At 41.2% G+C, this 20,015-nt stretch overlaps 1 protein-coding gene across 2 annotated transcripts in view; it reads left to right on the top strand.

Moving 5' to 3' along the window:
- The window catches only part of LATS1 (large tumor suppressor kinase 1), a 59,686-nt gene that overhangs the window by 8,775 nt on the left and 30,896 nt on the right, over positions 1-20,015 (top strand). The window contains exons 2-3 of one of the 2 annotated variants that reach the window (XM_010381039.2): positions 7,243-7,729; positions 15,261-15,408. In XM_010381039.2, coding sequence (XP_010379341.1) covers positions 7,382-7,729; positions 15,261-15,408 — 496 coding nt within the window. In that variant the 5' untranslated portion in view covers positions 7,243-7,381. Of the gene's footprint in view, positions 1-7,242; positions 7,730-7,998; positions 8,022-15,260; positions 15,409-20,015 lie in introns of those variants that run through there. The other variant, XM_030929156.1, reaches the window with a different exon arrangement.

Raw genomic sequence — 20,015 nt, 5'->3', positions numbered from 1 at the left:
GGGGTTGTGGAGCCCAGCATTCCCATTATGTAGATAGAATCAATAGGAAGGAATGTCTGAGTTAAGGTAAGGGGTTGTGGAGACCAAGGTTCCCATTATGTAAAGGAAGCCTCCAGGTGGCAGGCTTCAGAGATAATACATTGTAAATGTTTCTTATCAGTGTTGATTCTCTCTGGGATCAGGCAAAAGGCCTGAGAAAGGAAGGGAATTATCTTCAGAATGTAGATTTTCCCCACAAGAGACAGCTTTGCAGTACTGTTTGAAGATATGGCAAAAGAAACATAATTTAGGGTCAAATACTTGGATTTCTTTCAGGGCCTGCCATCTGTCATGTGATACTATGCTAGAGTCAGGCTGGAATTGGGTATCTTACTGCTACAGAGAGTCTGTTTTGTCAGTCTTAAGATTTGTTTTAATGTTAATGCTAGTCAGCTTTGCCTGAATTCCAAAAGGAAGGGGGAATAATGAGGCATAGCCAAACTCCACTTTCCATCATGGCTGGAACTAGTTTTTCAGGTTAACTTTCAAATGCTCTTGGCTGAGAGGAGGGGTTCATTCAGAAGGTTGAGGGACTTAGAATTTTATTTTTGGTTTACACTAGTTCGCCCACCTCCAGTTTCCCATGTCAGCAACCTACAATCAGCATACCTGAAGTCTTACCCCCTTTTTTAGCGTAAAGATTTCCCACTCCCCTGCTTGCCTTTGAATCTTTGCCAAGCAAAGTTGACAGTGGCTGACTCCCTACCTGTATAGTAAGATCTGATTAAATAGCCTCTGCTTGTTTCCATTTGGGCAGTCTTTGTCTATTTTCACAATATTATTAGACAGTTTTATGGTAACAAATCCCCAAATATCAATGACTTAATACAACAGAAATGTTTCTCTTGCTCAGAGTTCAGTGGGAGTCAGTAGGGCTCTCTATCCAGTGGCTTAGGGACCCACCTTCCTTCCATATTGTCAAGCCACCATCTCAAAGTGTAACCTACATTGTCATTAAAGCAGGAAAACTGAAGCAAAGTGACTTTTAACTGCCTCAGTCCAGAATTGAGATATGTTACGTCTGTTCATCCAGCTTTGGCAGAATCTGGGAAATGGAGTTGAGTACTGTATGTGAATATAGTCTCTGCCACAATATATTTACCAAAAGCAATTGGCTAAAGATATACACAGTTCCTCCATTTCAGCGTTTTTGAAATCAGAAGATGTAGGTTATCATACAATTGAAATTTTTTTTTTTTTTGAGACTGAGTCTCACTCTGTCGCCCAGGCTGGAGTGCAGTGGTGCAGTCTCGGGCAACCTCTGCCTCCGTGGTTTAAGCGATCTCCTGCCTCAGCCTTCCTAGTAGCTGGGACTACAGGTGCCTGCCACCATGCCCGGCTAATTTTTGTATTTTTAGTAGAGACGGGATTTCACCATATTGACCAGGCTGGTCTCGTACAATTAAACTTGAAATGAATATTCAAATATAATGCTTCTGTTATTTCCCCTGATAAATGAAGTGATATTGTTTGATGGAAATAATAGTTTCTTCAAAATAAATCCTGTGTGTTTTTATTGCATATATTTAAATAAGAATTTGTAGCAGAACCATTCTGGGATCCAGTCATTTCCTTTCCTTTTTTTTTTCTTTTTTAACTCTCTATTTTGGAAAACTTCAAGAATACAAAAAAGTAGAGAGAAAGGTCAAGGCAGTAGGATTGCTTGATGCCAGGAGTTCAAGACCAGCCTCGGCAACATGGTGAGCCCCTGTCTCTACAAAATAAGTAAGAAGAAGAAAGAGACTAGTACAGTGAACCCTCATATACCCATTACTCAGCTACAACAGTTTTCAACAAATGACAACTTTTGTCTCATTTATATCCCCAACCCCTTCAGCACACAACCAAATTATTTTAAAATAAATTCCAGACATTATTTATTTTATCCACAGGTATTTTCAACATGTAGATGATAGAAATATGCTTAAAGTAAGTTTTCAGTTATTTAAACCTAAAACACATTGTCACACATATACCAGAACTCAGTCCTTTCTCTGACCTTTGTGCAGTCAGTGTTAGGAGTTACATCAGAGTATAGGACTAGAGAATGAATTTTTCTGGTCCAGCGTTTTCTAAAGTATACTGCATGGAATGTGAATCTCATGAAATATTATGGGGGGAGTTCTTATCTTGAACTCCTTACCTCAAGTGATCCTTCCACCTGGGCCTCCCAAAGTGTTGGGATTACAGGCGTAAACCCCCAGGCCCCCATTGTCTTCTCATAATTCCCCATGATGACATAAAAGAATGAGCTGTCCGGCCAGGCGCAGTGGCTCACACCTGTAATCCCAGCACTTTGGGAGGCCGAGGCGGGCGGATCACGAGGTCAGGAGTTCGGGACCAGCCTGACCTACATGATGAAACTCCATCTCTACGAAAAATACAAAAATTAGCCGGGCATGGTGGTGTGTGCCTGTGATCCCAGCTACTCAGGAGGCTGAGGCAGGAGAATTGCTTGAACCAGAGAGGCAGAGGTTGCAGTGAGCCAAGATTGCCCCACTGCACTCTAGCCTGGGTGACAGAGCGAGACTCTGTCTTCAAAAAAAAATGAGATGTCCAATTTTGTGTATTATGATCCCATTTTGGTTAATAGTAGTATATGTTAGAATATTCAGTATTAATTGTGATTATTATTAGTTTCCTGTGTCTTATGTAACAAATCACTGCAAACCTGATGGCTTAAAACAACATAAATTTATCCTCTTAGAGTTCTGGAGGCCAGAAGTCTAAAATCAAGGCATTAGCAAGGCCAATTTTCCTCCAGAGGCTCTAGGAGAGAAGCTGTCCCTTGCCACTTCCAGCTTCTGTTGGCTGCTTACATCCTTGGCTTCTGACTTCATCATCACATTGCCTCCCTTTTTCTGTGTGAATCAGACCTCCTTCTCTCTCTCAAAAGGACACTTGTAATTGCATGTGGGACTTACCCTGTTAATCCATGACAATCGCTTAATCTCACAATCCTTAATCACATCTGCAACATCCCTTTTTCCAAATAAGATAACATTTACAAGTTCCAGAGAAGATTAGGAGGGGGAATATCTTTTTTTTTTTTTAAAGACAGGGTCTCACTCCGTCTCCTAGGCTGGAGTGCTGTGGTACAGTCATGGCTTACTGCAGCCTCCACCTCCTGGGCTCAAGTGATCCTCCCACCTCAGTCTCCTGAGCAGCTGGGGCTACAGCCACGCACACTGCCACACTTGGCTCATTTTTTGTAGTATTTGTGGAGATGGGATTTTGCCATGTTGCCCACCCAGGCTGGTCTTGAACTCTTGAACTCAAGTGATCCTCCCACTTTGGCCTCCCAAAGTGTTGAGATTATAGGTGTAAGCCAGGAATATCTTTTTTTTTTTTTTTTTTGAGATGGAGTTTCGCTCTTATTGCCCAGGCTGGAGTGCAATGGCGCGATCTCGGCTCACCACAACCTCCGCCTCCCAGGTTCAAGCGATTCTCCTGTCTCAGCCTCCCGAGTAGCTGAGATTACAGGCATGTGCCACCACACCTGGCTAATTTTGTATTTTTAGTAGAGACGGGGTTTCTCCATGTTGGTCAGGCTGGTCTCGAACTCCTGACCTCAGGTGATCCGCCTGCCTTGGCCTCCCAAAGTGCTGGGATTACAGACATGAGCCACTATGCCCGGCTCAGGAATCTTTTAAGAGGCCATTATTCAGCACACTACAGTGATTCTCACTCTTGAGGAAGGTGAATTATGAGGGACTTCTACTTTTTTCTACTGTATATATTTATATAAACATAAACACTTGAATTTTTCAAAAAAGATGCATACTATATTTTTTTAACAGCAGAAAGAAGAGACAAGTTACCTGCATTTGTAAGTTCAAATAATTCAAATATTTTTGCACTACCTACTGGTGACCAGGTCCCATTATAGGGAAATGGAAGCAAGTATTTTGACAGAAGCAAAACTATGTTTCTTCTCTCTCTCTCTCTCTCTCTCTCTCTCTCTCTGAATGATCTTGGAAATGGTAAAATAACAATAATAATAAAGTGATGATTAACTTACAGTTGAAACTCAAAATAGATATTAAAAGAATACCTACATTCTATAAATGAATTGCAACCCAGATACTAAAAGAACTGACATGTGAGATTCCGCAGCAGTGTCAATTCTTGAGAAATGGTAGGTTTCAGAAGACCTAATATAGAAAGTATCTTCACTTTTAGAAAGGGCCAGAGGCGAATTCTGCAAACTTTAGACTGGTGAGCTAAATGTTAAGCTTAGAAAAACTCGTTAGTAAGCTATTAAATTAATATTTTGGGAAAGCTTAGAAAAGAAAATGTTTTAGGGACCAGCTTCCTTCATAAAAAGCACATGGTATGTCCATCCTAATTTCATTTACAAAATAATTATATTATTCATGTATTACTGTGTTATAGATAGCATATGTGTAATTTTCAGACAATGAAAAGGTTCATCTTTTTTTTTCAAAGTGGAGAAATATGAGCTGCTTGTCATAGAGTTTGATTGATTCATAGCTAATTTAGCAATTGTGCCATGAGAGTACTGATTTATGAGGTGAAGTCATCAGGAAACTACCTCTAGTGGCTGCTGCAGGGCTTTGTCCTGTCTCAGACCTGCTGCAAATATATGTGTGTATGTGTAAAGGTAAACTGAGGCTGTATATAATTTCTATAAATATAAATTTTTAAAAATTAAAAATGGGTATATTTTTAACAGCTCTATTAACATATAGTTTATATACTATAAAGTTCACTCAGGCTGGGTGTGGTGGCTCATGCCTGTAATCCCCACCACTTTGGCAGGCTGAGGCAGGAGGCTTACCTGAACACTTGAATCCAGGAGTTCAAGACCAGCCTGAGCAACATAGGGAGACTTTGTTTTACAAAAAATTAACAAATTAGCCGGGCAGGGTGGCGTGTGCCTGCATTCCCGGCTACTTGGGAGGCTTAGGCAGGAGGATCACATGAGCACAAGAGGTTGAAGCTGCAGTGAGCTGTGATCACACCACTGTACTCCAGCCTGGGCAACAGAATGAGACCCTGTCTCAAAAAAAAAACAACCCTCAGTTTACCCATTTAAAGTGTTTTTTAGTGTATTTACACAGCAATACATTGTAATTTAATTTTAGAGCAGAAAATAGGTTAGTTTTATATACAGTATGGTGAATTTTCTTTTTTTGCTTAGGTTACATTTGGGTATCTGTTTATGTCTGTGTATTATATAGAACTACATCATTCTGCCGACCACAGTGACTCACACCTGTAATCCCAGCACTTCGGGAGGCTGAAGTGGGCGAATCACCTGAGGTCGGGAGTCTGAGACCAGCATGACCAACATGGATAAATCCCGTATCTACTTAAAATACAAAATTAGCCAGGCGTGGTGGCGCATGCCTGTAATCCCAGCTATTCAGGAGGCTGAGGCAGGAGAATCGCTTGAACCTGGGAGGCAGAGGTTGCAGTGAGCCAAGATGGCGCCATCGCACTCCAGCCTGGGGAATAAGAGTGAAAAAAAAGAACTACATCATTCTTTTTGACTTAGATGTATATTATATAAATGTACTATGAATTACTTAAACAGTCCTCCACTGATGAACATCTAGACTGGTGTCAACTTTTGCTGTTATAAATGATGTTGCAAAGAACAGCCTACATCTTCACATACTTGTGTGTATATTCCTTTACTTGTGCGGCATTGTTCCTCTTAATCCTAGTTCAATTTATAAGGTAGATGTTGATAACCACTTTATGTCTCAGGAGTCAGTTTCAGAGAATTAAATGCCCAAGTCCACATTGCTACTAATTAGCAGAACAAGTAATTTTTTTTTTGTTTTTTTAAATATAGATAGGGTCTCCCTATGTTGCCCAGACTGGTCTCAAACACCTGCACTCAAGCAGTCCTACCTCCTTGGCCTCCCAAGTGCTGTGATTATAGGCCTGGGCCACCATGCCCGGCCCCTGAACAAGTACTTCAATCTCATTTTTTGTTGTTGCTTTCCATTACAAGTGCTGTGCTTTTCTAGTACTCACAGGAGTACTGTAAATCCAGCTAAGCCGTTCATGAGATTCATCCACAAGATCCAACCACCTCCCGCCAGACCCCACCTTCAGCAGTGGGGACTAAAGTTCGACATGAGATTTGGTGGGGACACAGATTCAAACCATATCAGAGTCCCAGTTCATAGCTTGGAAAATAAACTCAGGCATCTGTTCTTAAAGCATAAAGGGACCTTCTGAAATAGTGCTTTAAAGCAGAGGAGTGCAGTGGCTCAAGCCTGTAATCCCAGCACTTTGGGAGGCCAAGGCAGGCAAATCACTTGAGGCTAGGAGTTCAAGACCAGGCTGGCCAACACAGTGAAATCCCCATCTCTGTTAAACAATACAAAAATTAGCTAGGCTTGGTGGCAGACACCTGTAATCACAGCTACTTGGGATGCTGAGGCATGAGAATCACTTGAACCTGAGAGGCAGAGGTTGCAGTGAGCCAAGGTCGTACCACTGCACTCCTGCACTCCAGCCTAGATGATAGGGCAAGAGTCTGTTTCAAAAAAAAAGAAAAGGCTGGGCGTGTGGTGGCTCACTCCTGTAATCCCAGCACTTTGGGAGGCCGAGGCGGGCAGATCGTGAGGTCAGGAATTCAAGACCAGCCTGGCCAACATCACGAAACCCCATCTCTACTAAAAATAAAAAAGAAGTTAGCTGGGTGTAGTGACGGGTGCCTGTAATCCCAGCTATTGGGGAGGCTGAGGCAGAATTTACAGTGAGCCAAGATCACGCCACTGCACTGCACTCTGGGTGACAGAGTGAGACTCCATCTCAAAAAAAAACAATTAAAGCAGCAATACCCTTCTAAAGAAATATTGAAGTCTGATTTGTAAAATTTAAAATTTGATCCACTAGGTAAAGTTGTTAATGAGAGGTTACCTGTTTTATTGTTCACTTAATAATCCCTAGTATTTGTATATATGCTTTATATGCTTACTAAAGAACTTTTTTTTTTTTTTTTTAAATCGTCATAGCTACTACTTGAGATAAATTTAGGTTATAGGCTAGGAAGTAGGCATGGAGAGATTAAGTAGCTTGTCCTGAACCCGGAGTAATCCTTAATGGAGTCAGAACTATAACCTGAATCTCTTAACCCCTGTATCAATGGACTTTTCCTCTAATACATGGTACTGCTTTATTAACCACTTTATAGCTTTCCTTTCTTTCTTTCTTTTATAGAGTTAATTATTTATATTGCAAAGAATTTTAACAGTTCTGGGGACTTCCTTGAAGGATCATTTTCACTTTTGCTCAGAAGAAGCTCTGGATCTATCAAATAAAGAAGTCCTTCGTGTGGGCTACGTATATAGATGTTTTCATGAAGAGGAGTGAAAAGCCAGAAGGATATAGACAAATGAGGCCTAAGACCTTTCCTGCCAGTAACTATACTGGCAGTAGCCGGCAAATGTTGCAAGAAATTCGGGAATCCCTTAGGAATTTATCTAAACCATCTGATGCTGCTAAGGGTGAACATAACATGAGTAAAATGTCAACTGAAGATCCTCGACAAGTCAGAAATCCACCCAAATTTGGGACGCATCATAAAGCCTTGCAGGAAATTCGAAACTCTCTGCTTCCGTTTGCAAATGAAACAAATTCTTCTCGTAGTACTTCAGAAGTTAATCCACAGATGCTTCAAGACTTGCAAGCTGCTGGATTTGATGAGGTAAGAATGTTTAAAGACAAAAGAAAGAATTCTTCTTACCTTATACTACATAACACTTTTTGGGTGATAACATGCCAAAATGTTTCCTTTAGGAGAATTTAACTGCGTATACACATTTATGTATTCTATCAGCAAAGAGTGTTATGTTTATGATTCCATTAATTACTATAACAAAATAATTGTTATTTCTTTAATTTCTTCTGTGATATGTATCACTAAATTCTGGAGTTTCTGGAATTTAAAAGGCCAGGTCATGAAGTCAGAATGGAAGTGCAGTTGAAGAAAGCCACAGGTGAGGGTAGGGGAAGGACGTCTGTTTGTGTGAAAAACAAGCTTGGTGAACTAAGTGGCTGTTGGGGAAATGATAGTTCCAAGGATATGAGATTTAACTTTATAGTAGGGAGAAAGAATTATAGTTATGAGTTTGTGTAAGCAGTTGTGTTCTCAGGCCCAAATCTTAAATTCAAAAAAACTAACAAAATTTCACTTCCAGCTAACTATGCCAAGTCTTTAATATTTCTCTTCGGAATTCATTTTGAAGTTTTTTCATAACCCATATATTTAACCCTTTCATTTAGGTTATTAATAAAATTTGCTTCTTATGATAACATACCTTGTAAGCATGAATATTTTAGGTGTCAGGAGTCATTTCAGATACGTATTGGCAATGTAAAATGTAACTAAATGTGAATAATCACAAATTAGGCCTGGCGCGGTGGCTCACGCCTGTAATCCCACCCCTTTGGGAGGCGGAGGTGGGTGGATCACCTGAGGTCAGGAGTTCCAGACCAGCCTGACCAACATGGTGAAACTCTGTCTCTACTAAAAATACAAAATTAGCTGGGCATGGTTGTGCATGTTTGTAATCCTAGCTACTTGGGAAGCTGAGGCAGGATAATCTCTTGAACCCAGGAGGCAGAGGTTGCAGTGAGCCGAGATCGTGCCATTGCACTCCAGCCTGGGCAACAAGAGGGAAACTCCATCTCAAAAAAAGAGTTAATTACATTTTTCAAAATTACAGTAATTTTTTTCTGATTGCAAAAATATTACCTATTCTCTGTTAACAATTTAAAAGTGTAAAGAAGAAGCTGAAAATTATATTTAGCTTCACTGTATAAAGGTAACGACCCTTAAAATTCTTTCACTGTTTTTTTTTTTGTATTTTTTTGGTGACTGAATTTCCATAAATATCTCTGTTTAATTTGAAAAATGAGAACCTAAGTATGCATTATAGTAAAGGATTTGAAAAGAGAGATTTACAACTACACTAGAAGGAAAAAAATTTTTATTTTTTATTTTTTTTGAGACAGAGCCTTGCTCAGGCTGGAATGCAGTGGCGCGATCTCAGCTCGCTGCAACCTCTGCCTCCCGGGTTCAAGCGATTCTCCTGCCTCAGCCTCCTGGGTAGCTGGGACTACAGGTGCCCGCCACCACGCCCGGCTAATTTTTGTATTTTTAGTAGAGATGGGGTTTCACCATATTAGCCAGGCTGGTCTCGAACTCCTGACCTCGTGATCCGCCCGCCTTGGCCTTTCAAAGTGCTGGGATTACAGGCGTGAGCCTCCACACCCAGCCGAAAAAAAAAAAATTTCTGGCACATTCTATTTACTTTTTTGATTAATATTATTTTCTATCATTTTTATACTTAAGTGTTCTAAAAATACTGGATTTGGACCAGGAAATAGAGAGAGGAGGAGGAGGGAAGAACCTGGGATAATGTTTTTCTGGTTAGTATTTGGAGGATTAAAGAAATGGCTTGAGTGGAGATTGTCCCAAGCACTTTCTTCCTAATCCATTAGCCAAAAGGCGAAGAATAATTATTGATCTTATTCTTTCCTTTTACATATTGCTAAGCAAAGAGAAGTTATGAAATCACATAGCTATAAAAGCCCCGAGTGGTAATGTGTTATGTCAGATAAGTCACCCAGTAATACTTATTTATGGAGCTCTTACTGTGTGTGCACCCCACCCATCAGTCAGGATAGTGAATCATACCAGACATGGGCTATATACCTTTAAGGTAATTAAAAGTTCTTTCTAATAAAGTTCTTTCTAATAAAGACAGTTTTAAGAAATCTAAGGCATTAGTCATTGCTCTATTCATTATTGGTAATAATAACAATAACTGGTTTATATTACAAATATATGTTTGTGCTTTTTTTCATTGAAATGCTACTGCACAAATGATAGCTTTATTGTAATTACACATTTCAAATTGTCACAAGATTGCTTTACTCAAAGTATTTAGACATTTATCATAGCTCATTTGTCCAAATAATGAAGTATGGTATTTTTTATTTATTTTATTTTTTAATTAAAAAGTAAACTTGAATGTCAAAAATGCAAACGTGGGGAGGGCAGAAAGATCACACACAAGGCTGTCCCTTCACACTTGGAGGGTTGCACATCGGCCGGGCAGAGGCGCTCCTCACTTCCCAGACAGTGGGGCAGCCGGATGGAGGACTCCTCACTTCCCACACTGTGAAGCAGCTGGGCAGAAGTGTTCCTCACTTCCCAGACACTGCGGAAGTTTGTTGTTGTTTATACCAATGGTGATATAAAGAATCTGACAGTCTACTTCTACTTCCTTGAATCACTCATTCTGGTAGCATCCCATTATATTGTAGAGTTTATCTTGTTCAAGATCCTAACTTGGTATTTCAAAATTATTATCTAGTTTTCTTTCTTTTTTTTTTTTTTGAGACGGAGTCTCGCTCTGCCCCCAGACTGGAGTGCAGTGGCCGGATCTCAGCTCACTGCAAGCTCTGCCTCCCGGGTTTATGCCATTCTCCTGCCTCAGCCTCCCGAGTAGCTGGGACTACAGGCGCCAACCACCGCGCCCGGCTAGTTTTTTGTATTTTTTAGTAGAGATGGGGTTTCACCATGTTAGCCAGGATGATCTCGATCTCCCGACCTCGTGATCCGCCCGTCTCGGCCTCCCAAAGTGCCAGGATTACAGGCTTGAGCCACCGCGCCCGGCCTATTATCTAGTTTTCACTTCATTCTTTTTATCATTTCAGAAACCCTAACCTACTCCTTTTATTAGCTAGGCCAAGTTCAAGATAGTGCCTTTTTTTTGAGAATATGTTTCTGGTGACCCTGTACAATTAAAAGCTCAAATATTTCAACATTGATTTTCTCACAGGAATAAATGTTAAATAGGATTGATGCATTCTTGGAGCACATAATACAATCACTGGGGTATATTTTTGCTTATAAGCATGAAAAACAAAAGCATAATTATGTGGTCATATTTTCTTATCACATAAGACTTCCGGCCAGGCGTGGTGCCTCACGCCTGTATCCTAGCACTTTGGGAGGCCAAGGCGTGTGGATCACTTGAGGCCAGGCATTCGAGACCAGCCTGGTCAACATGGTGAAACCCCAAGTCTACAAAAAATACAAAAAAAAATTAGCTGTGCCTGGTGGTGCATTCCTGTGGTTCCAGCTACTTGGGTGACTGAGGTAGGAGAATCATCACTTGAACCTGGGAGGCAGAGGTTGCAGTGAGCTGAGATCACACCATTGCACTCCAGCCTGGGCGACGCAGCAAGACTCTGCCTTTAAAAAAAAAAAAAAACTTCTGGCTGGGTGTGATGGTTCACACTTGTAATTCCGGTGCTCTGGGATGCCAAAGCCAGGAGGATTGCCTGAGGCCAGGAGTTCAAGTCCAGCCTGGGCAACACAGTGAGACTCTGTCTCTACAAAAAAATTAAAAATTAAAAATCAACCAGATGTGTTGGCATGTGCTTGTAGTCCCCAACTACTTAGGAGGCTGAGGTGGGAGGATCACTCAAACCCAGGAGATTGGGACTGCAATGAGTTATGGTTGGTTACACCACTGCACTGCAGCCTGGGCAACAGAGCAAGACCCTGTCCCTAGTGGAAAAAAAAAAAGACTCCCATTCCAGAGTTACTGATTTGAGCGTGCTTTTTTTCACACTGGCACTAACACCTCCACTTAATGAATGCTTGATTTTTTTTTTTTTTTTTTTTTTTTTTGAGACGGAGTCTCGCTCTGTCGCCCAGGCTGGAGTGCAGTGGCGCGATCTCGGCTCACTGCAAGCTCCGCCTCCCGGGTTCACGCCATTCTCCTGCCTCAGCCTCCCGAGTAGCTGGGACTACAGGCGCCCGCCACTGCGCCCGGCTAATTTTTTGTATTTTTAGTAGAGACGGGGTTTCACCATGGTCTCGATCTCCTGACCTTGTGATCCGCCTGTCTCGGCCTCCCAAAGTGCTGGGATTACAGGCGTGAGCCACCGCGCCCGGCGCTTGATGTTTTTATAGATGTAAAAAATATTTTAAAACATAGCAATAAATACTAAAATATAAAGGTTAGCATAGTAATCACCAAAATCACAAGGCTGAAATTCTAGTGCATTTAGTAAGAATATGGGCCAGGCGCGGTGGCTCACACCTGTACTCCCAGCACTTCAGGAGGCCAAGGTGGGTAGATCACTTGAGGTCGGGAGTTTGAGACCAACCTGGCCAACAAGGCAAAACCTTTTATATATTAGCTAAAAATATATAAATTAGCCAGGCATGGTGGTGGGCTCCTGTAAATGGCAGCTTCTCTGGAGGCTGAAGCAGGAGCTTGAACCCGGGAGGCGGAGATTGCAGTGACCTGAGATCACGTCATTGCACTCCAACCCTGGGCGAGAGCAAGGCTCCGTCTGAAAAAAAAAAAGAGAAAGAAAAATGATTCCCACAATATTGGAAAAGGGTAGTGGGTGATAATTTTCTTACCAACAGAGGTGTTACTGCTGTGTAATAATAGCATAAATAAGGCCGGGCGCGGTGGCTCAAGCCTGTAATCCCAGCACTTTGGGAGGCCGAGACGGGCGGATCACAAGGTCAGGAGATCAAGACCATCCTGGCTAACACGGTGAAACCCCGTCTCTACTAAAAAAAATATAAAAAACTAGCTGGGCGAGGTGGCGGGAGCCTGTAGTCCCAGCTACTCAGGAGGCTGAGGCAGGAGAATGGCTTAAACCCGGGAGGTGGAGCTTGCAGTGAGCTGAGATCCGGCCACTGCACTCCAGCCTGGGTGACAGAGCAAGACTCCGTCTCAAAAAAAAAAAAAAAAAAAAAATAGCATAAATACATATAGAGTTCACTTGACTTAACCAGTTTTAAAATTGAACATTCTCTGATGAATTTTAACTTGGGTGATTTCTATTATTTTACATTTGCACATATTTGGTTTTAACAAAAATCTAAATAATAATGCTTTTAGCAAGATAGTGATTCAGTTTATATAATTATGATTAGCTCAACGTCTTAAAGATTTCAGAGCCTAGGACTCTTTTGAATGTCTTGAATTTTACTTCTTGGTGGCACAGGTGTCATATCTGTTGCCTAGGAAATGGGGTCAAGGAAGGCCAGTACCTAAATCAGGCAGGCATGGCAAAATTTGTATGGCAACCCTTGCTGCTTCCAACAAAATCAGTAACTTTTTCCAAGAAAAGGAGAAATGACTTTGTGTAGTCAATAAGTTCTTACCACATCCTTTCTTTGGTTGGTTTCACATTCTTCTTTTATCATTTCACATAGGAGGATCATCTGTCAGTAGCCTGTTCACCCGTTAGTCTTACTAAGCCATTTCTTGTTTAAAAATATCATTTGAAATGCTGAATCCTCTAGGACAAGTAAGTAGTTGCCTCCCTCTTGAAAAATGCATGTCAGCATACTTTCTGCATGATACTGAGTGATTTATGTTTACATGAAACATAAAGTACAAGGAGTGGAAGAGAGCAGCCAACATTTTAGCTCCAGGCACTGTGCTTGGTACTTTACGTGTTTTCTTATTTAAACCACACATCAACCCTGTGAGCCTATTACAGGCAAAGAAACTGAGCCTCTGAAATGTGAAATAACTTGCCAGGTGTCACTCTACTTTACAGAGCTGCTGGAACTCAAACCCACATCTGTCTGATTCCAAATCCAGTTTTTTTCATCTTACTATATGGCCTCCTGAAGTCTTCGTCACATAATCATATATAGTCTAAGTATCTTCTTTTGTCTTATATTTGCATTCCTGTAATATAGTTCTCTGAAAACGTAATCTCTAAGAGGAAAAGAGACAGAACTATTATACACAATGGCAGTGTGCTTAATAAAATACTCATATAAAAAGTGGGTTTTTTTGTTTGTTTGTTTGTTTGTTTTTGTTTTTGGATGGAGTTTTACTCTTGTTGCCCAGGCTAGAGTGCAGTGGCATGATTTGTACTCACTGCAACCTCCACCTCCCGGGTTCTCCTGCCTCAGCCTCCCAAATAGCTGTGATTATAGACATGTACCACCCAGACAATTTTCTATTTTTAGTAGAGACGGGGTTTTACCATGTTGGTCAGGCTGGTCTGGAGCTCGTGACCTCAGGTGATCTATCCCCCTCAGCCTCCCAAAGTGCTGGGATTACAGGTGTGAGCCACCACACTAAGCCCAAAAGAGTTGTTTCTGATATTTTTATTACTACCTTTTTAACAATCTGATAGTTTCTGATTGTTTATATAAGAATTAGAAGGCTGGGAGCGGTGGCTCACGCCTGTAATCCCAGTACTTTGGGAGGCTGAGGTGGGCAGATCACCTGAGGTCAGACCAGCCTGGCCTGGCCAACGTGGTGAGTTTGAGACCATCCTGGCCAACATGGTGAAACACTGTCTCTACTAAAAATACAAAAAATAAACCGGGCACGGTGGCGTGCGCCTGTAATCCCAGCTACTCGGGAGGCTGAGACAGGAGAATCGCTTGAGCCCGGGAGGTGGAGGTTGTAGTGAGCCAAGATCACACCATTGCACTCCCGCTTGGGCAACAAGAGCGAAACTCCATCTCAGAAAAGAAAAAAAAGAATTAGAAATAATCAGAATCATGTTGCTATGATTGTACCCAAAGAAGTTGTTAATCCTAATTCAAGCCAACAATGGTGTATTGAAAAAATAAAAATTTAAGAACACTTTTAAGAAAGACGTTAATCCTAGGAGGAAATAGAAATATGTTACTTAAAGATGAAAATGCTAAAGAAACATTTGGAAGATTAGAGGGTTTTGTTTTCTTTCTTTCTTTCTTTTTTCTTTTCAAGACAGCATCTCGCTCTGTTGCCCAGGCTGGAATACAGTGGTCATCTCAGCTCACTGCAACCTCCACCTCCCGGGTTCAAACAACTCAAACAATTCTCATGTCTCAGCCTCCTGAGTAGCTGGAATTACAAGCATGTGCCAGCACGCCTGGCTAATTTTTGTGTTTTTTTGCAGAGACTGCGTTTCACCACGTTGGTCAGGCTGGTCTCGAACTTCTGGTCTTAAGTGATCTGCCCAAGTCTGCCTCCCATAGTGGCTTGAGCCACTGTGTCTGGCCTGTTTAAGTTGAGATTTTGTGTGGGGTTTTTAGTAGCTACAAACAGAACATTAATACCATGGTTTGGGGCCCTGTTCTTCATAATTATGGATTTCTCTAGTGGAACTCATAGTGTTCTTTCCCTTGCATTATTATAAGATTGAAATTTTGTTTCTTTTTTTTTTAAATTTCATATCAGGATATGGTTATACAAGCTCTTCAGAAAACTAACAACAGAAGTATAGAAGCAGCAATTGAATTCATTAGTAAAATGAGTTACCAAGATGCTCGACGAGAGCAGATGGCTGCAGCAGCTGCCAGACCTATTAATGCCAGCATGAAACCAGGTGATTAATCAAATATTTTATTGTCTCATCTCTTCTTTTACTGTGTAGTGTAAAAATACTGAAGTCTATCAAATCTTTCTTCTTAGAAATTATAAAAGCATCCCAGTAAATGAAAGTCTCAAATTAAAATAATGTTATAATGTTATCCCAAAATGAATTTAAGGATGGGGTCCTCACATTTAAAAGTTAAAAGATAATTCTGGTAAGCAGCAGTCTAGATTGAGATCTATTTGATTGGTAATACTGCAGCTGAAATACATCTGTTTTCCCTCCAAATCCTATCATTCAGACTACTCTTTTTTCTTTTTATACATTTTTTTCATGTTGTGAGAGTAAAATATGATCAACATAGAATATTTAGAAAACAAATAAAAATATTGTTGTTAATAACAGTATTTTGCAGTATTTTGTTTCCCAGTCTTTTTTCCTATGGGAAACTGGAATAGGTTTATCTATGCGTATTTTGATTCTTGTTGTTTAAGCAAAAAATGGGATCATACTAAAACCTACTTTTTGCACTTAATATACCATGTACAATTTTACTTGTTATTAAGTTTTCTACAGAATAATTTTAATAGCTACATTAAAATAGACTTATTTGCTGACTGCAGTGGCTCACACCTATAATCTCAATACTCTGAGAGACTGATGCGGGAGGATTGCCTAAGCCCGGGTGATCCTGCCACTGCACTCCAGCCTGGAGAACAGAGCTAGACCCTGTCTCAAAACAAACGAACAAACAAAAAAGATGTATCATATACTTTATTTAACTAATCTCCCATTTTTGGATATCAGCTTTGTTTCCTTTTTTATTTGCCATTGTAGACAGCACTGTAGTAATTATCCTTATAGCTAGATCTTTGTGTATACCTAATGATTTCCTAAAAGTAAGTTTTAGAAAACTTAAAAAACGTTAAGGCTTTTCATAGATATTGCTGTCTAGAAAGGTAGTACCAATTTATTATTTTATTTTTTATTTTTTTGAGATGGGGTTTCACTCTGTTGCCCAGGCTGGAATACAGTGACATGATCTGAGCTCACTGTAACCTCTGCATCCCAAGTTCAAGCAGTTCTCCTGCCTCAGCCTCCCAAGTAGCTATGATTACAGGTGCCTGCCACCATACCTGGCTAATTTTTTGTATTTTTGGTAGAGACGGGGTTTCCATGTTGGCTTTGCTGGTCACAAACTCCTGATCTCACGTGATCCGCCTGCCTTAGCCTCCCAAAGTGCTGGGATTACAGGCGTGAGCCACCGCGCCCAACCAGTAGTACCAATTTATATTCTCCCTATCAGTTTCCTATGAAAATGCCTATGTTTGTAAAGCCTCGGTATTATTATTTTTGTCTGTTTAATGGTTATGGAAACACTGTCTTATATTATATTTGCATTTCTTTGATCACTGCATATGTTTATTGGTTTGTTTTGGTGTTTATTTGTTTTTGAGACTCACTCTCACCCAGGCCAGAGTGCAGTGGCGCGATCTTGGCTCACTGCAACTTCCACCCCCTGGGTCTGAGTGATTCTCCTGCTGCAGCCTCCCGAGTAGCTGGGATTACAGGCACCTGCCACCATGCCCAGCTAGTTTTTGTATTTTTAGTAGAGATGGGGTTTCAGCATCTTGGCCATGCTGGTCTTGAACTCCTGACCTCGTGATCTACCTGCCTTGGCCTCCCGAAGTGCTGGGATTACAGGTGTGAGCCACCACTCCTGGCCTATTAGTTATTTTTTAATTGCCATTTTACCTCTTTTAATTTTGTCTTTTTTTTTTTTTCTTTGAGACAGAGTCTTGTCACCCAGACTGGAGTGAAGTGGTGCGATCTTGGCTCACTACAACCTCCGCCTCCCAGGTTCAAGCAATTCTTCTGCCTCAGCCTCCAGAGTAGCTAGGGTTACAGGTGCACACCGCCATGCCTGTCTGATTTTTGTATTTTTAGTAGAGACGGGATTTCACCATGTTGGTCAGGGTGGTCTCAAACTCCTGACCTTGTTATCTGCCCACCTCAGCCTCCCGAAGTGCTGGGATTATAGGTGTGAGCCACTGCACCCGGCCTGTCTTTGTCTTTTAAAAATTGATACCCGGCACAGTGGCTTACGCCTGTAATCCCAGCACTTTGGGAGGCCAAGGCGGGCGGATCACCTGAGGTCAGGAGTTAGAGACCAACCTGACCAACATGGAGAAACCCTACTAAAAATACAAAATTAGCTGGGCGTGGTGGCACATGTCTCTAATCTCAGCTACTCGAGAGGCTGAGGCAAGAGAATTGCTTGAATCTGGGAAGCAGAGGTTGCAGTGAGCTGAGATCGCACCACTGCACTCCAGCCTGGGCAAAAAGAGCGAAACTCCATCTCAAAAAAAAAAAAGAAAAGAAAAAGAATTGATTTATAAGAGGGCTATAGTCATTCTTCCTATTCAACACATTTTTATTGATCATCCACTGTTTCACGCTCTTTGCTCTGCATTGGGTAAGTTCTTGCCCTTTTGTGGACCTTACCTAGTAAGGGAGATCAAATAATCACCCAGATAACTGTAGAATTACAGCTATATATGGTGTGAATGAAGAGAGGAGAGTTACGTGGTACTGTGGAGTTATATAATAGTGGGATTTTTTTCTTTTTTTTTTTTTTTTAACCGCATCAAGAAGATCAGAAAAGCCCTTCCTAACAAACTGGTAATAAAGCTGATATCTGAAAAAGTACAGAGTTAATGGGAATGGGATTAGTGAGTGTCCCTATGCATGGCTGCTTTGGCAGATTTTGATGCTACAAAAAAAAAATGAAAATGCTTGGAGCACTGAAAACAGGATTGTGACATGTGACTGGAAAAGTCCATAGGGGACTGACTCTGCATAGGGGCCTGACTCTGTTTATTAATTTTATCCTAAGAGCAGCAGAAAGGTGTAGAAGTGTTTAAGGCAGGGTAATAACATTATTAGATTTGTATTTCAGAAAGATGGCTGCAGTGGATGAGAATGGGTTCGAGAGGAGCGAGGATAGATATGAGGACAGGTGTGATGGGAAACACAGTAGTTTGTGAGGCTAATTTGGACTTGGGCAATAGCAGTGAAGAAAATGAATGAATTAAGAGGGATGGGAGTGGTAAAATTGACAAGGACTTGGTAATAGATTACATATGGTGCGTGATGATAGAAGGGGATAACTCTTAGGTTTTTGGCTTAGAAAAATAAATGGATGATAATACCTGACATTAAGAAAGGGAATGTTGGCCGGGCGCGGTGGCTCAAGCCTGTAATCCCAGCACTTTGGGAGGCCGAGACGGGCGGATCATGAGGTCAGAAGATCGAGACCATCCTGGCTAACACGGTGAAACCCCGTCTCTACTAAAAAAATACAAAAAACTAGCCGGGCGTGGTGGCGGGCGCGTGTAGTCCCAGCTACTAGGGAGGCTGAGGCAGGAGAATGGCGTAAACCCGGGAGGCGGAGCTTGCAGTGAGCTGAGATCCAGCCACTGCACTCCAGCCTGGGCGACACAGCGAGACTCCGTCTCAAAAAAAAAAAAAAAAAAAAAAGGAATGTTAAGAGAGGATAGAATTTGGGTGGGAAGGATCGTAAATCTGGCTGTAGTTTTCCAAGTGGAGATGTCAAGTAGGGAGCTGGGTATGTATGCATGAGCCGGGCATATGAAATAGGTCACCTAAGGGATGTTACATAGATCAAAATAATAATATGGCCTGCAACCAAGCTTATTATTTAATAGCTAGTAGGAAGGGGTAAACCTGCAAAGGGGACAGAGAAGAAATAGGTGAAAAGGAAGAAAACCAGTAAGGTTTTCAGTGTTTTGGGAGCCACAGAAAGAGAATGTTTTAAGAAGGGGAGGGAATGGTGAAAATGCCAAATACTGTTAAGAAAGAGATATTGACCAAGATGAGAACTAAAAAATAATCTTGTTGACTTTAGTGACGTGTTTTAGTTTGCTAGGGCTGCCATAACAAAATAACACAGACTGGGTGGCTTAAACAATTAAGATTTATTTGAGTGCTGGAGACTAAAAGTCCACGATTAGTTACTGGCAGGTCTAGTTTCTTCTGAGGCTGCTCTCCTTGGCTTGCAGATGGCCGCTGCCTTGCTGTGTCCTCATATGTTTGTCCCTCTGCATGTGCATGTGTCTTGAGTCTCCGTCTCCATGTCCAAATTTTCTCTTACAGGGATACAGGTCATACTGCATTAGGACGCACCCTAGTGACCTAATTTAATCTTAATTACCAAATACAGTCACATCTTATAGTACTGGTGGTTATGACTTCAGCATATGGATTGGGGGTTCAGCAAATGAGGTAACTTGTCATGTCATGGGAGCATAATTCAGATTGGAGTGGGTTGAGGACTAAACAGGATATGTAGTAGTAAAAGAAAAACAAGGTATACCTTCAAGAAGTATTTCTGGAGGAGAGAGTGAGGACATTAGCAAGAGTAGTGCTTCTCAAACCATCTATGGTGAAGACCTTTGACTTTTCAAATTTCCAATTCATCATGAATTCAATTCATAATTTTATAAGTACAATAAATTATTAGAAAATGAAAATTTAATGCCAGGCATGGTGGCTCACACTTGTAATCACAGCACTTTGGGAGGCTGAGGCGGGAGGAT

The sequence above is a fragment of the Rhinopithecus roxellana genome, chromosome 4, assembly GCF_007565055.1.
Source record: "Rhinopithecus roxellana isolate Shanxi Qingling chromosome 4, ASM756505v1, whole genome shotgun sequence".
NCBI lineage: Eukaryota > Metazoa > Chordata > Mammalia > Primates > Cercopithecidae > Rhinopithecus > Rhinopithecus roxellana.
This window is presented reverse-complemented; position numbering and strand designations above follow the sequence as displayed.